General features: G+C 32.2%; 4 protein-coding genes and 1 long non-coding RNA gene across 8 annotated transcripts in view; 3 read left to right on the top strand and 2 right to left on the bottom strand.

Annotated features, from left to right (window-relative positions):
• Positions 1-1,884: 1,884 nt before the first annotated feature.
• Positions 1,885-4,579, top strand: LOC119189312 (notchless protein homolog 1-like). The gene is given in 11 exon segments (XM_037438529.1): positions 1,885-2,077; positions 2,079-2,159; positions 2,235-2,392; positions 2,529-2,665; positions 2,887-3,061; positions 3,214-3,388; positions 3,570-3,717; positions 3,862-3,989; positions 3,991-4,052; positions 4,131-4,294; positions 4,449-4,579. Coding segments are annotated over 11 exon segments (1,416 nt in total). The 5' UTR covers positions 1,885-2,020.
• A 99-nt stretch (positions 4,580-4,678) lies between these two features.
• On the bottom strand, positions 4,679-6,671 carry LOC115445220 (something about silencing protein 10). The gene is given in 3 exon segments (XM_030171427.2): positions 4,679-5,230; positions 5,233-6,164; positions 6,368-6,671. Coding segments are annotated over 3 exon segments (1,422 nt in total). The 5' UTR covers positions 6,385-6,671; the 3' UTR covers positions 4,679-4,757.
• A 454-nt stretch (positions 6,672-7,125) lies between these two features.
• On the top strand, positions 7,126-9,833 carry LOC115445233 (cysteine-rich with EGF-like domain protein 2). The gene has a single exon (XM_037438555.1). The coding sequence runs from the start codon at positions 7,281-7,283 to the stop codon at positions 8,361-8,363; it is 1,083 nt and encodes a 360-aa protein (XP_037294452.1). The 5' UTR covers positions 7,126-7,280; the 3' UTR covers positions 8,364-9,833.
• The window catches only part of LOC115445216 (active breakpoint cluster region-related protein), a 34,649-nt gene continuing 25,692 nt past the window's right edge, over positions 9,691-18,647 (bottom strand). For all 4 annotated transcript variants that reach the window (XM_037438550.1, XM_037438551.1, XM_037438552.1 and 1 more), the window contains exons 17-21: positions 15,866-16,041; positions 15,469-15,608; positions 15,010-15,155; positions 13,067-13,191; positions 9,691-12,993 (exon numbers count right to left, since the gene is read on the bottom strand). In XM_037438550.1, coding sequence (XP_037294447.1) covers positions 12,762-12,993; positions 13,067-13,191; positions 15,010-15,155; positions 15,469-15,608; positions 15,866-16,041 — 819 coding nt within the window. In that variant the 3' untranslated portion in view covers positions 9,691-12,761. The remainder of the gene's footprint in view (positions 12,994-13,066; positions 13,192-15,009; positions 15,156-15,468; positions 15,609-15,865; positions 16,042-18,647) is intronic.
• Positions 16,742-17,539, top strand: LOC119189325. Its single transcript, XR_005112338.1, has 2 exons — positions 16,742-16,828; positions 17,375-17,539. It is a non-coding gene; the product is annotated as an uncharacterized LOC119189325 (long non-coding RNA).

The following is an 18,647-nucleotide window of genomic DNA, read 5'->3' as shown; positions in this document are numbered from 1 at the left end:
TTTGTATATTATACTGTAATATTTGTAAATAATTATCCATTAAATTAAATTTGATAAGAATATTTCTTTAATTTTCTTAGTAGTAAGTGGAGTATTGTCGGAATTATTACCTAGAGTAACAATGGATTTCACTATTGCCTTAAGAATAATATCATTATTAGCTATTTCCTGTACATTAAGTTCATTATCTTTAGAATTATTTGTATTTATTTTTGTGGGCAATGCAGGGAAAGATTTGTCATTATAGATAAGTGGTGTACTCACAACAGTGGCATACGAATTCTGGAAATATTTGTTTTTTTTCTCCTCCATTTTCTTCTTTTTTATTGGGCAATCTCTGGACACTGCTAAGTGGTTACCCCCACAATTTATGCACACTATTTCTTCCACATCACATTCTTTATAAGAGTGCTTTCCAGCACATGATGAGCAATTTTGGATTCCTCGGCATACCTTTGCAGAATGGTTAAATTTAAGGCATTTGAAACATTGAAGGAGTGGAGGTATATATTGGGTAACTTGATATCTAAATAATTTTATATAAGCATACTGGGGTAAGGATGTTGAGGCAAATGTTACTATGACTGTACCCATAGGTGTTAATATACCATCCACTTTCCTCATCATTCTTTTGATTGAAATAATTTCACTGTCACAGCTGATATTCCTGTATATCTCTTCGTTACTCATGTCTTTGGGTACATATCTTAATACTCCCATTTTTTCAGTTAGATAGGAGGGAATGAAAGCTTTTAATTTATTTTTTAGTAAAAAAATCCTCCATTTTCAAAAACTGTTGGCAGCTCCTGCTGTTTTGAAGGATACACCAATTTTTAAAGCATTTATTCTGTGTACTCCAATTATGCCTTTGACATTGTCACAAAACAGATTTGTTAATGTAATAGGGTTTTTATTCCCCACTTTTTCATTTTCAGTCGACTCAACATAAACTATATATTCACAAGTACCATTTTCCAGGAAAAGTCTCTTATAATTAGGCTTTATAAAAATTTTATATTTGTCCAAATTACTGGCCTTAGGATCACTGGTGGAAATTTTTGCATATTTCCTTTTTTTGATATCTCCAGGGTCCTCTCCATCATTGGGAGGACCCATTGTGGAATACTTTATTTACAAAACTATATTACAAAGTATTTATATAATATTTACTAGCAAAAAATAAAATAAAATTTAAGCGATATTAAAAATTGCCGCCTTATTTGACTTCCCGCCTAAAAGTCTCCGAAGTCGGACATTTATAAAATTGTTGCCAGTAGTGATAAAATAAAATGTCAAAATGAAATCGCCACTGATCACAATTATTTTTATATGCATTTATAATATGTGATTCATTTCGTGATTTTGTGATTCATTTTGTGATTCATTAATATGCATTGTGAAAATTTAATATGACGAAATTTTAAAGGCAGAAATATCCATGATTATTAATTATTTTTACGTTTTTCTTTCAACTGCGAGAACTAATCACTAACTAGACGTGAATTTAAATTCTTTACTTGCCAATACTTGTTTAGTTACCCAGATTAAAGGTGAAACAAAATGTATGAAAATGGACCTTGAGGTATCTCCTTAACTTTTATTTTGAGCAGCGTTACCAGAAGGTTACATTTCTTACATTTTTAGTAACTTTTGACTCCCTCGCGTAACATGTAAGTAATTTTTATATTTAAGGCAATTTTTGTAATTTTTGAGGACAACGAGTTTTATAATACAATTTTTTTATTGTAAACAGTTAAAAAAAAAACAATGTAACTTTTGCAGCAAAAATGTAACATTTCAGGAAACGAAACGTAACTTACGACTCAAGTGCCCTGGCTGAATATGTAAGACTAGGCAGTATGGTCGTAAGACTATAGCCTGTCCTCTAAGGACGAAAAAAAAAATCAAGTGCCCTGGCAGCAACACTGATTTTGAGGTTATCTCACGTTCAACAAGGATTTGCCGAAAGACCTGTTTTGATTTATAATTAACAGGAAATTAATAAAATAAGACACTTATAATGGACGAGGATTTGCCAATTTCTGTACAAGCTAAACTAAAATCAGATACAGGAGAAAGAAATTGGTAGCACTTTAGACTTACCTTTAAATATTAACAAAGACCAATTACAACTTATTTGTAATGCTCTATTACAAGAGGTAAGACCATTTTCTCGACGATTTAATAATACTGTAAAACCATTCTTATAAAATGAAAATAATTTATATTTGTAGGAAGATAAACCATTTTTATTTTTTGTGAAAGATGTTGAAATAACCAATACATTGAAAGACGCTCTTGATGTAAAGATTTTAAACTCTGAAGAAGTTTTAGAGATCATTTATCAGCAGCAGGCTGTATTCAGAGTGAGGCCAGTTACTAGATGCACCAGGTAAATTAAGCAATTTATTATAGCATATTTTAGAATAATTAATAAAGAATTAATGTTTTATACATTTGGGGGAAAATGATGTAATCAATGTTACCTTTAGATTTTCATTGCAACACTTTTATTAATGCTTCCATAGTTCAATACCAGGTCATGCAGAAGCTGTAATATCAACAAGCTTCAGTCCCTCAGGCAAGAAGTTAGCAAGTGGTTCTGGTGATACCACGGTCAGATTTTGGGACTTGCACACACAGTCACCGCACCATGTATGTAAAGGTAATTATACTAAACTTCAATATTTTGGTGGTATGGTATTCTTATTAAAATATTTAAATTTTATAACAAAAAGAACCATATAAAATTCTAATTTGAGCAAACAGTTTCTTGTAGATTTTTATTCCTACAAGATTGAAAATATTATGTGTTTAAAGTATTGTACATAATTATTTTTTATTTCTCATTATGTACAAAATTAAATATAGATTACTTTTTTACAGGTCATACAAACTGGGTATTATGCATAAATTGGGCACCAGATGGTCAAAAATTAGCTTCAGCATGCAAGCAAGGCAGAATCATGTTATGGGATCCAAACACTGGCAATCAGATTGGCAAAACAATGATTGGACATAAGCAATGGATCACAGCTATGGCTTGGGAACCTTATCATATGTAATTGCCTTTCAGTGTTTAAATCTTATATTTAAATTAACATCTTTAATTTTATATATATGTAACACATTATCAAATAAGGGCTAAAAAATGTATATGATTGTATACAGTTGAAATCTTAGGTTCAATATATTATATCAATACCATTTCAGCAACCCAGAATGCAGGAAATTAGCAAGTTCATCAAAAGATGGTGATGTAAGGATATGGGACACGGTGACAGGACTTACAATATTAAGTCTGACAGGACATTCAAAGGCAGTAACTTCTGTGAAGTGGGGTGGTAGTGGACTGATTTATACATCTTCCCAAGATAGGATCATCAAGGTTGATATTAGTAATATTGTATATGCAAACTCAATCTAATGGTATTAAAAGTATGTGATATTAAAAATAAAAGTGCAAATATGTTAAAATCAACCTTATTTGGAGAAAATTGTTTACCTAAGCGCTTTTCATCTGTTTTGTATAAAATTAAAATATAGATTAAATATTAAGTTTCTCGCAGGTATGGAGAGCTGAAGATGGAATACTATGCAGGAACCTTGAAGGGCATGCTCATTGGGTCAACACTCTAGCCTTGAGTACAGATTATGTTCTACGCACAGGACCATTTCATCCAGTCACTGACCAACATACTGCAAAAAATACTGACAGTAAGTTTTTTAAACCATACCGAGGACATATCATAAAGTATACAGTAGGCATTAAGTTATTACAGTATAAGTAATACAAAAGTTATAATTTATGTTTATCTGAGATAAATTTATTATTATAACTTAATTATATTAATATTATAGAAAATGTCTTACAACAAAATGCCTTGCAAAGGTATGAAGATGTATGCCGACATGGTCCTGAACGTTTAGTATCTGGGTCAGATGATTTTACATTGTTCTTATGGCTACCTGAGAAAGAAAAAACGACCATTAGCCAGGATGACAGGCCATCAGCAACTTATCAATGATGTTAAATTTTCACCAGACACCAGGTATTTTATAAAAAAAATATTTATTTTATTATTATCATATTTTATATTTATTAACATGTAAATACATTTTTGTTTCAGAATATTAGCATCAGCATCATTTGACAAGTCTGTTAAACTATGGGAAGCTGCTACTGGTAAATTTATTACAACTCTTAGAGGTCATGTGCAAGCAGTCTACATGGTGGCATGGTCTGCTGATTCCAGATTGTTACTAAGCTCAAGTGCCGATTCGACATTAAAAGGTATTTAATTTTAAAACTTACTATAATGTAATACAAAATATGCAACTTGTGTAAGTACAACAATATAGTAGGATTATATATTTTTTTATATTGACCATTACATTTAGACATATTAAATATATTTGTTGTGTTTGAATGTAAAATTAATTGACAGTGTGGAGTATGAAGACTAAGAAACTAGAGTTAGACCTACCTGGCCATGCAGACGAAGTATATGCAGTGGACTGGTCTCCAGATGGAGCTTATGTTGCATCAGGAGGAAAAGACAAAGTATTGAAACTGTAAGTATTCGTTATTATTTTACATATTTTTGTGGTATAAATGGTAAAATATTGTAATGATTTTTCCTTGTTTCAGATGGCAACATTAACAAAAAAGAAAACATCATGTGGAGTACAACTTTAATACAGAAATCAAAATAAAATAATGCTGTTACACAATGAGAAAATAAATATGAAGTTGTTTACTTAATTTTAATGCTCTTTTTAACATTGGCTTTTATGCCTGATGATTCTCCACCATATCTGGAAATTTCTGTTCTGGGCTCCCTGATAGCACCCTTCCTCCTTATCTTTGCCTTTCTGTATTTAAGCTTATGTTTCACTCGAGGATTCCTTTGTTCCTTCTTTCGATGTGGTGTCAAACCTTTGTTTTTAGCAATTTGATATGTAATTTCACGCTTGTCTCCAAGTTCTTCATTGATCATGTCTTGGGAGGATGTTGAAGGTTTATTCTCATCATTTTCTACTTCAGTAGGAGAGTTATCATCATTATCTGAAAAGCCACTTTCTTCTGATTCATCATTACCTCTATGTGCATTTTCCATTTTATTACTGTTCTTGAAATAATCATTTCCTTCATATTCTTCCTCATTATCTGACACTCCTGTATCCCCACCATCATCTTTCTCCATTGTACTAATAAGCTTAAGTTTTTAGGTGTTGATTCAGATATTGTTTTATCAGATTTTCGTTTCTTGCTTTCTTTCTTTTCTTCATGTAGTTCAGTTACTTGTAGTTTCAAATTATTTCTTACTGCAAGCATTATTTTGTCTATTTGTGGTTTAATTACTTCCAAGTAAATAGGCTCCATTTTGTTTAGCATTTGTCTATATTGATACAACCTTTTTATTACAGGATGATTTTGAATATTAATTTTTTGGCTTTTTAGAAGCAAGTAAAAACTAATGTTTGTGCAGTAGTTAAGAATCAGATCATAATTTGTCTTCACAAATTTTGAAGCTGGGCACTTAGGCAGTTTGCCATCCTTAACAAGCTCTAAAACAGGATGTAAGTCATCTTTTGCAACAGTTAGTTTTGTCTTGAAATCATCTACGAGACCTGAAAATTCTGGGCTTTCTTTTTCCAGTAGCTGTAATTTTTGCCTTTTGGACATTTGGCTTAGGTCACTTTTAATTACAGTTTCATTTTCTTTAATTTCTTGAACTTGCTTATTGAAGAATTCTAGTGTAAAATCTTCATCTCCAAGTTGTTCTAAGAGCCTTTTTTGTATGTTTTTGGCTTCTTCTTCCTCCATAAGGGCAGCTTCTTCATCATTTCCAAAACCTCCATAATCTTCATCAACATAATCAGTGGCATAATATGACCTTTTCTTATTTCCCCATGCTTTCGAGTCTGGTAAGTCATCATCAGACTTTTCCTGGCCTTCAACATCACTATCAGCTATGCCTAAATCATCCTTTTTATTATCAGAATCTTCATCAGACTCTGAAAATCCATAAAGTTCTTCTTCACTATCAGAATCATGTTTTCGTTTTCTTACTTTTGCCAATATTTCCTTTTCATCTGAATATTCATCTTCTGAATCTGATGGCTCATAGTTTCCCTTCATGTCAAACCCTGAATCAATCCTGAAAACGAGTTACAATGGTTATCTATCTGCTTTATTAATAATATAAATTGAAATAAGTATAAATGTTGACCAGATAAACCATAATTTCCCAATATCTAAATACACATGTGAATTATTACCTTAAGATATAGGTAAGAAATATCAAATCGTGTGTTTCGAGAGACTATACTAAAATATAAAATAACACAATTATCAAATTACCTTATTTTGTCACCCATCGTGCAGTATATTATCCCATAAGCATTTAAAACACGCAACAACTGTTCCTAGCGATATACAACTTAGGTTAGTATGTAACTCATTTATTATCTTATTGACTACTTATGAAGGAGGCAAATAATTTTTATAGTAAATATTAATCAAATATTAATTATGTTGTTAGGTAATAGTAGAAAGTTATTTTATTTATTTAAATTGAGCGAATTCCAGCTAAACGCGCAGGTGAACAAAATGACAATTGTAAATTGACAAATGACAATTTTGAACAGTGATTCGTGAAATTATGCATAGAGATTTTTTTTAATTTTCCCTTCACATTGGCAAGGCAAAGGGGCGTGCATAGAGAATATAACCACTACGTCAAAATGCATTAATACTACGGAAATGCTACAGTGTTCCTAAAGTGAGCAAAGTAAATTGAGCGGCTAGGCTCTTTTGTTCTCTTCTTCTTTCTTCTCTTTTTATTTACATTAAATGTTTAGATTCTATAGTGAGCTGAAAATGAATTAACGATAGAGTAATTTGTCCTTTTTTATCGAGGAGAGATATAACTTCTTATTTTCAGTCCAAAAAAGTTGATTCAAATGAAACTGATAGAAATAAGGGCATTTGATAAATCATAATTTGATAATTTTTACATACATCATATTAGTATACGTCAGTCAGTCATGCCATTAGGTTGATATCAGTTATAATGAACGTCTAGTGGGAACTAACTCTTCGATTGTCTCTGCTTAGATGATTGACAGATAAACCTTAGATGAAAGTTGACTCGAGTGAGTTTGCAGGTTATGTTATTATTTTTCAATTGCCGATTTAACAAAAAATAACAGTAAAGTATATAGTACTTGCTACTTTTAGCTCGCTATACCTGTAATAAGTAAGAGATATTAGTATGATACCAAAGATCCTATTATTATATTTATTTTTTCTTTGCAAGTTATCTATCAGCAAAAGAATATCACCAGATCTAAGCAGTCTAAGAACTGGCAAATTAGAAGATTGCCAACGTTGCAAAATATTAACTGACTCTTTCAAACATTGGCTGTCGGGAACTTCACGCGGAAAACATGAAGGTGGAGACGCTGCTTGGGAGGAAGCAAAACTGAAATCTTATTCTAGAAGTGAGATGCGGTTAGTTGAAATTCAAGAGGGTCTGTGTTCTGAACTGAAAAAATATCAAGATCATTGCTACACTCTGGCCGAAGAAGTGGAACAAGTCTTAGAGAAATGGTGGTTCTATGAAGATCCTGAAACTGTTGATTTATATACTTGGCTATGCATCGACAACTTACAATATTGTTGTCCACCAAATCATTTCAGTGAATCATGTATTCCATGTCCATTAGATAAAAATAACAAACTGTGCGGTGGTCATGGAAAATGTGATGGAGATGGTACAAGAAAAGGCAATGGCACATGCATATGCCATACAGGGTACACTGGTAATTACTGTGAAGAATGTTCTAAAAACTTTTATTTAAGCAATTCTATTTGTATGCCCTGCCACAAAGCATGTGATGGATGTTCTGGTGAAGGAGTAAACTCATGTAACAAATGTAAAAATGGCTGGATAATGCAGTCCAAATCTTGTATAGATATAGATGAATGTTCTTCATCATCTTTATGCAAAGAAAACCAATATTGTGTAAATAGAGAAGGATCATATAAATGCAAAAACTGTGATCCCTCTTGCAAGTCTTGTAAAGGCGATGGATCTGCAAATTGTACATTGTGTGATGATATGTACACCCTTTGGTCTGGTAAATGCGTAGGTAAAGAACAAAAGTATGAAATTGTGTTCAATGTAGCAAAAAGATTGACCTTGTATATAGGTCTGTTAATAATAAGTGTATTCATTTTCCGCAATAACAAGTATTTTGCAGCATTTACAATTGTTATTATTGCCATTTATATATTTACTCTAGAAAATTCATCTACAGTTAACCTATTAGAACTAATATTAAATATGAATTAATAGAAAAAAAAATCCAGTTAGTATTTTTCACTGATAAATATTATCAAAATAAGGTTTGAATGTTGCTCCGTGTTTTTAAAGGTATGATAGAATATTTTGAGAATTGTATGTTAGATAACTAAGGAAAACAATAACACTTTGCTTTTATTGTGTGCAAGTGTGTGGGTTAGCTTCTTTGAAATAATGGTGTCTTTGTATCGTAAATGGTTGGTACTTGGTATTAAGTAACCCCAATAATATAGGTATTGCTTATTAGGATAATGCATTTTATTCAAAAGGTAATCTTAAATTGCCAGTGATACATCACATGATTTTTAATTCAGCAATATTTTCATCCTACTACATTATGTACATAAGAATCAATAATTAAATTCTTGTACAACTTTTAACTTTCTTATTTAACTATTAACTTTCTTATTTAAATATTTTATTTCTTGTATTATATTCTTATTGTTTTTTATAACTAAATAATAATATGGGATTGCATGACACTGCAACTTTACTAAGCCAGATTAAATTATTAGATTAAATCACACCTAACTCCATATTGTTTCTGGGAACAATATCTGTTTTAATCGTTATGTAATAAAATTTAAAGCTTAGAGGATGTAAAAATTACCAATTTCGGGCTATTTTAACATTGTGTTTATAAATAAAACAACACTCATCTCCAGCTCTGCTAGCATTGTGCCAAAATTATCCATTAAAAACAAATATTTTCACCAATAATCCCAATTTTCCTCTACTTGCCTTTTGATAAGTTTATAGTTTAATTAATAGAATATGGAATATTGTGCATAAGTGTATTTCTGACTGAAGGTGTGATGTTGCCACTGTTTTAATATTCTTAGAGTTGTAGTAGTGGCATTAAGGTTAAAGTTACTTTTTATTTAATATCTATTTTGTTTGACACTTAAACTTTTTTACTTTACATCTACAGTTTGAGTAATTTATTGTAAATTATAAATTTCAAAATTAAAATTACCCTATATAACAATAGTAAATTCATAGTAATGTTGATTCTATAGACCAATAGAGACACTCGGTTATTGTCTTGGTGAGGATGGGTACAAATATAACAAATTAAAATCAAAATTAAAGGTGTATTAAAAATACAATTTATTGCAAAAGTTACTTAACTACATTTTAGTGTCATTTATATACAAAAATTAAATACAATGTTTGGAAAAAATAACCAAAATGTCTAAAGACTAATTATAGTCTTAAAACATAATAGTGTCGTGTTTAGAAAATAATATTCTGTATTAACAGAATATTATTTTCTAAACACAACTATAAATGAGTCCATTATAAAAGAAAATAATTATTTTGCATCCTACAGGGTAACATGAATTAGAGCCTTTTTCACAATATGTGTTCCTAATACAAGGACAATATAAACCTAAAAGCTACAAATTGTGACTCTAAATTAAATATAATCACTGAAATAAAGTGCTATATGTGAAAAAAGCCCTTGTTTATATTTCACACAACCATCAACACTGCTGTACTGATTATGCTAATGTGAAAGTAAGTTAATGCCACTATAAAACTATTTTGAAAGTAATTGGCAACCTTAATTTGGCAACAGCAAACACAGGTATAAAACTTCAGTCTAATTGGTATTTACTCTTAATATAAAATGGATAAATTAAACATAGTAATCTTTTAATACTTCTGTATTGTGATGTATCAAAACTTTACAAATTATAAATACTGTAAATATTTTCATTGACACTTAGTTTTATAGAAAACACAATACTTGCCATGTCTACCATTACACTTTCATTAATTATGATAAAGTTTTACTTCTAGTCTAAACTATCTCTCACATAGAGACACTTCATTTAATCTGAATGTAATATAAATATATTACTTTATTTAATTATTTTATATTATGTAATCAGCATATGGAATTGTGTTTATTATCTGAATCAATTAGTTCAACTACCATCAACCAAAACTTGAAAATATAATTTTAAAATAATAGTGGTCTTTGGCGATAAAAATAATAATCTGGAGTTGTAAGACTGCTTCTTATCTAGATCTTTAATATTATATAACAATATAAATCATTGTTAACTAATTGTCTTTTAACAAAATCAACACAAAATTATAATATGAAATTAACTTTGTTCTAATAATTTTTATTTTTGGTAAACATTTATTGTTAAGTACTAATATAACACCATTTAAGTCTATTTGTAAAACATAAAATACTTAAGTTATATCAATTTTACGGTTTTCTAAAATCGTTAATGTGACAGCCATCTACTGTTTGAAATATACTTTTTATAATTATGTTGGTGCTGCAATACAATACAATATAAAGCTATTAAAATAATACACACGACTAGCATATACAATGCTGCAAAGTAGACGAAGTTGGTCACATCCTTTCTTTTTAAACAACTTAAATCGCAATGTTACAATCGTTTACATAACGCGCTGATTCACAAGGGAGTCATATAAAATCGTCACTGAAGAGCGTTATTACCAAGCAACCCTTAATCATGAATGGTTACTTTTATATTACAAAGTGATCAGTGTTTAGACCAATGCCTCAATAAAACACCTATGTGATTGTATAACTAGAATAGGTAATTTTATTTTCGACATTAGTACTTGGTATAACTTCCTTTTTTCCAAACAAAATCGGTCCAGTTGTTTCTATGGCAAAAAGAGACTTCATTCTACATAAACAGGAAATATTATGTAAATACCTTATTGCCCAAACAATATATTATCAGTCTGCTCCAATATATGCTAATAATTTTTATTACCATCAATTTATAAATCTTAGTTTCGGTCCCACATCAAAATACTCAATTTAATAATTTCGCTTCCCTTTATTAGTCAATACCCAATTTTTAATAATAATGTTTTAACAATCTAAAGGTACAATTTTGTGTAAACATACAATATGTATAGCAACAAGCAATGGCATGGCTCCAAGTGAATAGTTTGATGTTATTACATGCTTAATTATGTTATGATATATTATGTATCAGCTAAATGATATTTCTACAATCAGTCTGTTTGTTATATAATGGAATGTAAGATATTGGATTGATTCGCTTCACGACATAATAACTGAAAACCATTGACACATGTGACTATTTAAACAGCATAATATTATCATAAAATTATTTATTTAATTACAATACAGTGTCATGTAGCCCACTTATGTGAGTATACATTGAAAGTTACCTTTCCTTTCTTCTATTATCAGTTTTACTACACTTTAGGCGAATTTGTCTATTTCAAGACCATCTTACCTTACAAATTAATATTTTATTTTGTGTATAGACATCACAACTCTTCATCATATTACATGTATTAGCATTAAAAATATATTTTTTGCAATCCCTCATAGGCCAATGCAATTAAAAAAATCTTCGTGAATAAGTGTCCATGGTTCATTTTGGTATAAAATTGGGTTAATACGAAGCAAACAAAGGAAGCAACGAGAAAGATAAACAAATCCATGTTGGACCAGTGGGGCCCATGCTCATGGGCGTGGCCGGCTACACAGATCAGTATGAAATTTAAATAAATCTTATTGGTTTGAAATGCAGACCACTACAGTATAGTGCTCAAGCAGAGTCCGTATTTTGTTAGGGATAAATTAGCAACTTAAATACAATAATTCTTGAGCTGGGAAGATTCTGGTCACATAAATTTTCTAAAAAAAATAAAAGGCTTGTCTACATGAAAAAAAACCGTTAAAGAATGAAATGTGCGATTGTACTAAAATCCCTTATGGTCTAGTGTTAAGACCCTAGATGTTGGGCACGACATACATTGTCTTACTTATAAACTTGTTTTAGCGTGAAGAGATGTTTAAGAATTGCTTAAATAGCTGTCAAAAACATCACCTTAAACATCAGTTAAACCTTATTAAGAGTCAAGATGGCGGGTTTAGACTTACAGCTGATTGAGTAAATTTGTGTTTTAACTGAGCATAGATTTGCAAAATTTTTATAAGTAAGACTGATAATTTCCATACGAGATTTTATTACATTAGTTATCCCAGACCCCAGCTCTCGTCTCCAGCTTTAAATGCAATATTTTTTGTTGAGATCGAAACTTTGTCACATCACGGTCTAAGCATTAGAAAGATGTTGCGTTAAGGTACCTAGTCTGACATACTGTTCTTATTCTAGTGATCTCACGCCAAAGTAGAAGGTTAAATTTATAAGTGGCGAACAGCAGTTACTTTGGATCGACCTCAGCTTACGGAAAAAGTATGCCAAGTTACAAATGCGGCAAAAAACAATTTTCGCTGGATATCGAAAGTCGAAGAGCTCAGAGCTGGATTTCCATGAGACAAATATTGGATACATCAGTGGTTGTAAATATTTGTGTAGTGAATACGTAAATGTTTAGTGGTTAGTCTCAGAGCGCAGGCGCGCGGTGGTGCGAGGAGAGCTGCGCGGCGAGCTGACGCTGCTGCAGCAGGCAGTAGAGGATGCCGGCCTGCGCCATGGCGTCCACCGTGCCCGCCGCCAGTAGGTCCGTGCGCTGCTTGGAGCTGGCGCCCGCACTCGCCGGCCGCAGTAGCGTGGGACCGAACACCGTCGCCAGATTGTGCAGAGACATTTTGTTCTCACCTTCGTGTTGGTTCACCCTGGAAATGCATGTTCGTTTTAAACAAACATACTCCACAAATTTTATATACTGAAGTGTCCAATTGTACTCACTTGACAAAATGGTTGAGTAGGAAGTCGATGCAGTTTTTGTTTAGATCGGGTAGTTGCGCGTAACATTTTAGCAGCGCATGTCGTCTAGTATGCGCGGGCCCAGAGTCCACAGACGTGCCAGCGCCCTATAATAATCGAACAATATTTATGTATATTACTCGTCATTAGCCACCATAGTCGGATAGTATAATTAGTATATTAGAATATGATCATAACTCATAATGTTTCAGAGTTTATATTTATTAATACAGCAGTGTCGATATATCAATTAACCGAACAACTAGGACTTTTTAAATGTTAAATACATACTGCACGTAAATTTGTGATCACACGTGTTTTGTTCTCATGAACAGTTATCTATATATCATTTCCCACTTGCCACTCTGATAAATGCATAAAAGTACATAATATCGATTTAGATGGGGATAAATTAGAATTAGTTCCCTCAACAGTCTTCCTCGGGGTTTCAATCGATAGTAAATTGCAATGGGGCCCCCATATTCAAAAAATTTCTAGTAAATTGAGCTCTGCCGTGTTTGCTATTAGGAAGATTAGACAATTAACTGACGTGGCTACGGCAAGACTAGTGTATTTTGCATACTGCTACAGCATTATGTCCTATTGTATTCTTCTGTGGGGCTCTGCTGCAGATCTGCAGACCATTTTTATCTTGCAGAAACGAGCGATTAGAGCTATTTACAACCTTCGCTCTCATGATTCCCTTAGGCAAATGTTTAAGGAGGTGAATATACTGACTTTGCCGGCCGAATATATTTTTCAGAATATAATGTACGTACGTAAAAACCTTAGTACTTTTATTAAAAACAGTGACTTGCATAGTCTAAATACCAGAAATAAAAATAAATTGGTTGTCCCTAATCATAGGCTCTGTAAAACCAATAAATCTTTCTTAGTTAATAGCATTAAGTTTTATAATAAACTTCCCTCCGAAATTCCCAATTTGACCGAACAAAAATTCAAGTGTTACGTTAAGCGTGAATTAATGTGTAAAGGATACTATACTGTATCTGATTACCTTAATGATAAGACGGTTTGGAAAGTTTGGCCTGCACACAATGACCCACCATGTTAGCACACATTAGTAATTAATTAACTGCCTAAAATGTCTTTGATGTTTGTAAATGTAGGCGAATGCACGCTGTACGCCGTTATTTAAGTATGAATCTATGTTCTCTTTTATTTGCTATCGCTAATTTTATTTTATGCCGCTCCAGGTTTAGTCGATTGGATTCCATCTTATCCCATGTTAACGGTGATGTGCGTGCATTAGCTTATATAACTATTGTGACAATGTACAAGAAAGACTTGGAAAAAAAATACAACAGAAGTACTGAACAATTGATGACAAAAAAGAAAGCCCGGAGTTTCTTTCTGCCTTTCTTCTTCGGGTAGTCATCACTTAGGTAGCCAGTGAAAGGCTGGTAGGTTAGCTAGGCTCCTAGCCTAGCTAACCTCACCGGCGAGGACATGAGCCCTAGCTCATGTCCTCGCCGGTGAGGATCGCGACGCGTTACCCTTCTATTTCCCCCTACTTGCCAGCCCGAGCTGGTTACTTCGGTTTGTACCTTGTCTTTTGTATAAACTTTATCCCTAATTTAAAATGTCCATAGTTATATAAGTAATTTTAATAGTTGTTTAGAAATAATAATTATTCTTATTCTTTGTTTTGACGTATCATAAGTGCTACTTTGTTCGCCTACGTGATAAATAAAGTATTTTATTTTATTTATTTTACAAGTGTTAGATTATCCTAATAAACTGATTTTCCGAACTTAGATGTCGCCTAATTAAATTGGGTAATCGACGCTCTACTGTAACGGTATTTGTGAATTTTCAATAAACACATATTTTTATTGGGGTTCATGTTAAAATATACTATCAACATTATATTCGAGTCAAGTTACAAATCACACTATACATACTTGAGTAGAGCCCCATGCTCGAAGCAATTCGGGGTACAGAGCGTCGGTGAACAACGCTTCAGGCAACTCTCGCAAATACAGCTTCAGCACGCCCGTAACAGAATGTATGTCCACTTCTTTTAGTAACTGCTCAGCTTCATAAGCGTCTGGCAAAAAATACAATCAGGTTAAATTAACACACATCAATGGGTAATTTACTACTATAAAACCATTTGTATAATTCGTGCTGATGTCTATGGAAAATTACTGTCGAGTCCACACTCCAAATGCCACATATCAGTAACCTTGTGTGCAAGGGGACCGAGTAAGACGCTGTTCGTTATTCTTCCTCAAAATTTCTAATCTTTTGTTTGTCGATCTGAAGTTAATAACCATTCCAGAATTTCACTATCAGATATAGTGAGTCGATAAAAAAATAAGAAAATCTATAGCCGATAAAAAAAATAAGAAAACACTTACTAGTTTCAAAACTCTTCTTGAGCCGGTTGAGATCGGACGCGCTGCCGGACACGCGGTAAATGCCCACCTCGTGTATTCCTCGTCGCTCCACTTCGCGCACGCATGCGCTTATTATAAAAGGAATGTTACGTTTCTCGCGCCTGTTGAAAAAAGAATTGTATTACAGGTTTCAACATAATTACTAGTAAGGATTTATTCAGCTTTCCTGGGTGGTAGAAAGTTCTTTGAAGTTATTGAAACAACCTTGGCCTCGGTTTTGGGCCATCTTTACATATTGAAATTTTTGCCTTATAAAGTACTAGGTGTATTAACATGACACTATCTTAGAAGAATATTTAATGGTTGAGATTTAAAACCGTTTTTAATAATATGTGTAATATAATGGTGATGTATTTACTTGGCGACGTGCGTGATCTTGGCGCCGAAGAGCACACCGGGCTTGGCGTTGGGCACGCGGCGCGCGGACCGCTCGGGTGGCAGCAGGCGCAGGCGCAGCGGCAGCGAACCGCCGCCCAGCAGCACCGTGCGACCTACGCCACCGCTCGCGCTCTCCGACACCCATTCGCGAGACAGCTACGACACAACACATGACACTGTAATACTACATACATGTAACTATATCCAGCCGGCCTAGCATGCGCGCCACGACAAAATTTTGTCGACACTTTTTCTTGTGATTTTGTCGTTTATCTCTATATGTCTACAGACACTAACATGCGCACTCATTTTCTCGACTTGTCACGAGAAAAGTAGAGAAAAATTTATTTTTTATTAATCTGTGGTATTTTTGTCTACAAACCCTAACATGACCAAATAATTTTATCGTTTTTTGACACATGTAAACGAGATATTTGTCTTCTTTGATATTGTACGAAGAGATAAACCGAGAAAATTATCAATTTAATTTATTCATTAAAACGCGATGGTGGTATCTTACTATAGTAAAATAATATCGATATACGACAAACGAGAGGCGAGTAAAGTGGAAAGAAGACATATTATACTTAATTGATTTATGAGATCCCTTTGATACAAAACGAATGGCATTGTACATTAAAGAAAAGTTTGCTCCCGATTTGGAGTCTTGAGCCAAAGACATAGCTGTCTGTTTAAAGGTAATTGAATATATTTAAATCATACTTAATTACATAAGTAGCTGAGTTTAATATCAATTGAAGTATTTTGATTTATAGATAAAGGAATCATTTTTTTTTTTTTAGGTGAGACTCGTGAATTTTACGTGCAAGGTATGTTAGGGCTCTTAGATTGTACCCATATAAAAATATTATCTCCTAATGAGCCACAAAGTGCACAATATCAAAAAATGAGGAAGGATGCCTGCGACACCAAGGTTCAACTGGTAATGTACTATTAATTATTAGAGTTAATAGAAATAAAAAATGAATGTACTTTGAGAAATATCTTCACAATTAATACATAGCCTCTTCGCTTTCATAAAAATGAAATTAGTGTGCCAACTAATGAGGTAATAAGAGCTATTTAATCAGATTATTTGCAGTTTTAATTTTGTTTATTTTAATACTACAAATACAAATGAGTAACTTTATTTACCATTATGTTTGCAAAACTAGTACCTTTATATTACTAAATAAATATTTACATTAACATTATGGATTCAAACAGCAAAACTCTTAATTGGAATGCCAGGTATCGGAGAAGATACCATTGTTATGCAACTTAACAATATAAACAAACAATATCTTGCTTTATTTCTTTATTAAAAACTTCATATACACTGATTTTATACTGATGGACTTAACTATTGATATATGGTTATTCACAGTTTCAAATTGTTGTATAACTATATAATTTTACCACTGGTACAACTTCACATTATATTACTATTGTTAAGTAACTGTAGGTAATGCAGTACTTTATGTTACAGTGTTTCAATGGAGGAAACTATTATAAATGACCATCATATGTGAGAAGAACCTGTGCACTTATCAGTACCTGCAAGCGTCTCTCAAGCAGGATGACCTCAATTATAATAAACAGATATTTTCCTATGTAAATAATGTATATTTTATTATATTCACATTTTAAATATCAAGATAGTTTTCATTATTACAACAAAATCTTCTACACAAATTTAGGCAACAATAGAATATTTCATAATAACTTGTTATACAACAAATTTCTTACAATTACTTACTGTAATTGAATACTATGAATAAATACAAGAAACAGAAATTGCACTCTCAAGTAATTGCTGCAGTTTACTTATATTATTAATTTCCTAAACCTGTATGTTTTATCTAGTGTATAAATAAAGATACCTAACAAAATATATATACTTACATGATATTAAGTATTAAAAAAGGTAGTCTTTTTAAAAAAACTGGTTATAAAAATACCTATTTTTATTAAATTATTAAGTTCAAACCGAGCAATTAAAAATCTTTTTAGGAGTAGTATTTGGTATGCTCTTCAACATGGTGTTTACTGCTGGCCTTAGACATTCCAATGAATGTAGAGGGACTTGATTCACGGAGCTAAAACAAAAAGAAAATATATACTAATTTCATATTTTAATAAACACTATTACTAAAAAACATCAATTACCATCGAATAAGAACAAACTTGAGCTTAGTAGCTGCAAAGTTCAACTTACAACATTGGTGTTTTGCTAATAAGGTTATTGTTTCACTATACTTACATCAATTGCTTATTTTGTGAGGCCCAAAGCCACAGCCATCTCCTTCCCGATTGGACTACTGATTCCATTAGGCATTATATTACATCGTTCTCACGGCGGGGCGTAGTCACCCGAGGTAAAGTCCGGCTTGGGCACCATATACTCGTACAAATAATTGTCTTGTAAGATTTTATTTGATTTGTGTCTTGTTACTTCGTACTCCAAAATAGTGCGGAGCTGTTATTTTGTGTTAGAATCCTTATTAAGTATGTTGTACAATATATTAATTTTGAATTTGTTTCCTTATTTACGTTTTTTATTTATATTATGCTCTTTGTTATGACATAAACTGCCACATAAAACGTCACAAAAACCATAATTGGATCATAGACACTATAAAAATTGAATGAACTAAAACCATTGTAGCTATATTAGAAAATAAAATGTTTAGAATATATATTTCAACGGGCAACATCGGTTTGTCTTCACGAGTAAACTTATGTCTTCAACGAGGAACTTG

Source organism: Manduca sexta, chromosome 14 (genome assembly GCF_014839805.1).
Source record: "Manduca sexta isolate Smith_Timp_Sample1 chromosome 14, JHU_Msex_v1.0, whole genome shotgun sequence".
Taxonomy (NCBI): domain Eukaryota; kingdom Metazoa; phylum Arthropoda; class Insecta; order Lepidoptera; family Sphingidae; genus Manduca; species Manduca sexta.
This window is presented reverse-complemented; position numbering and strand designations above follow the sequence as displayed.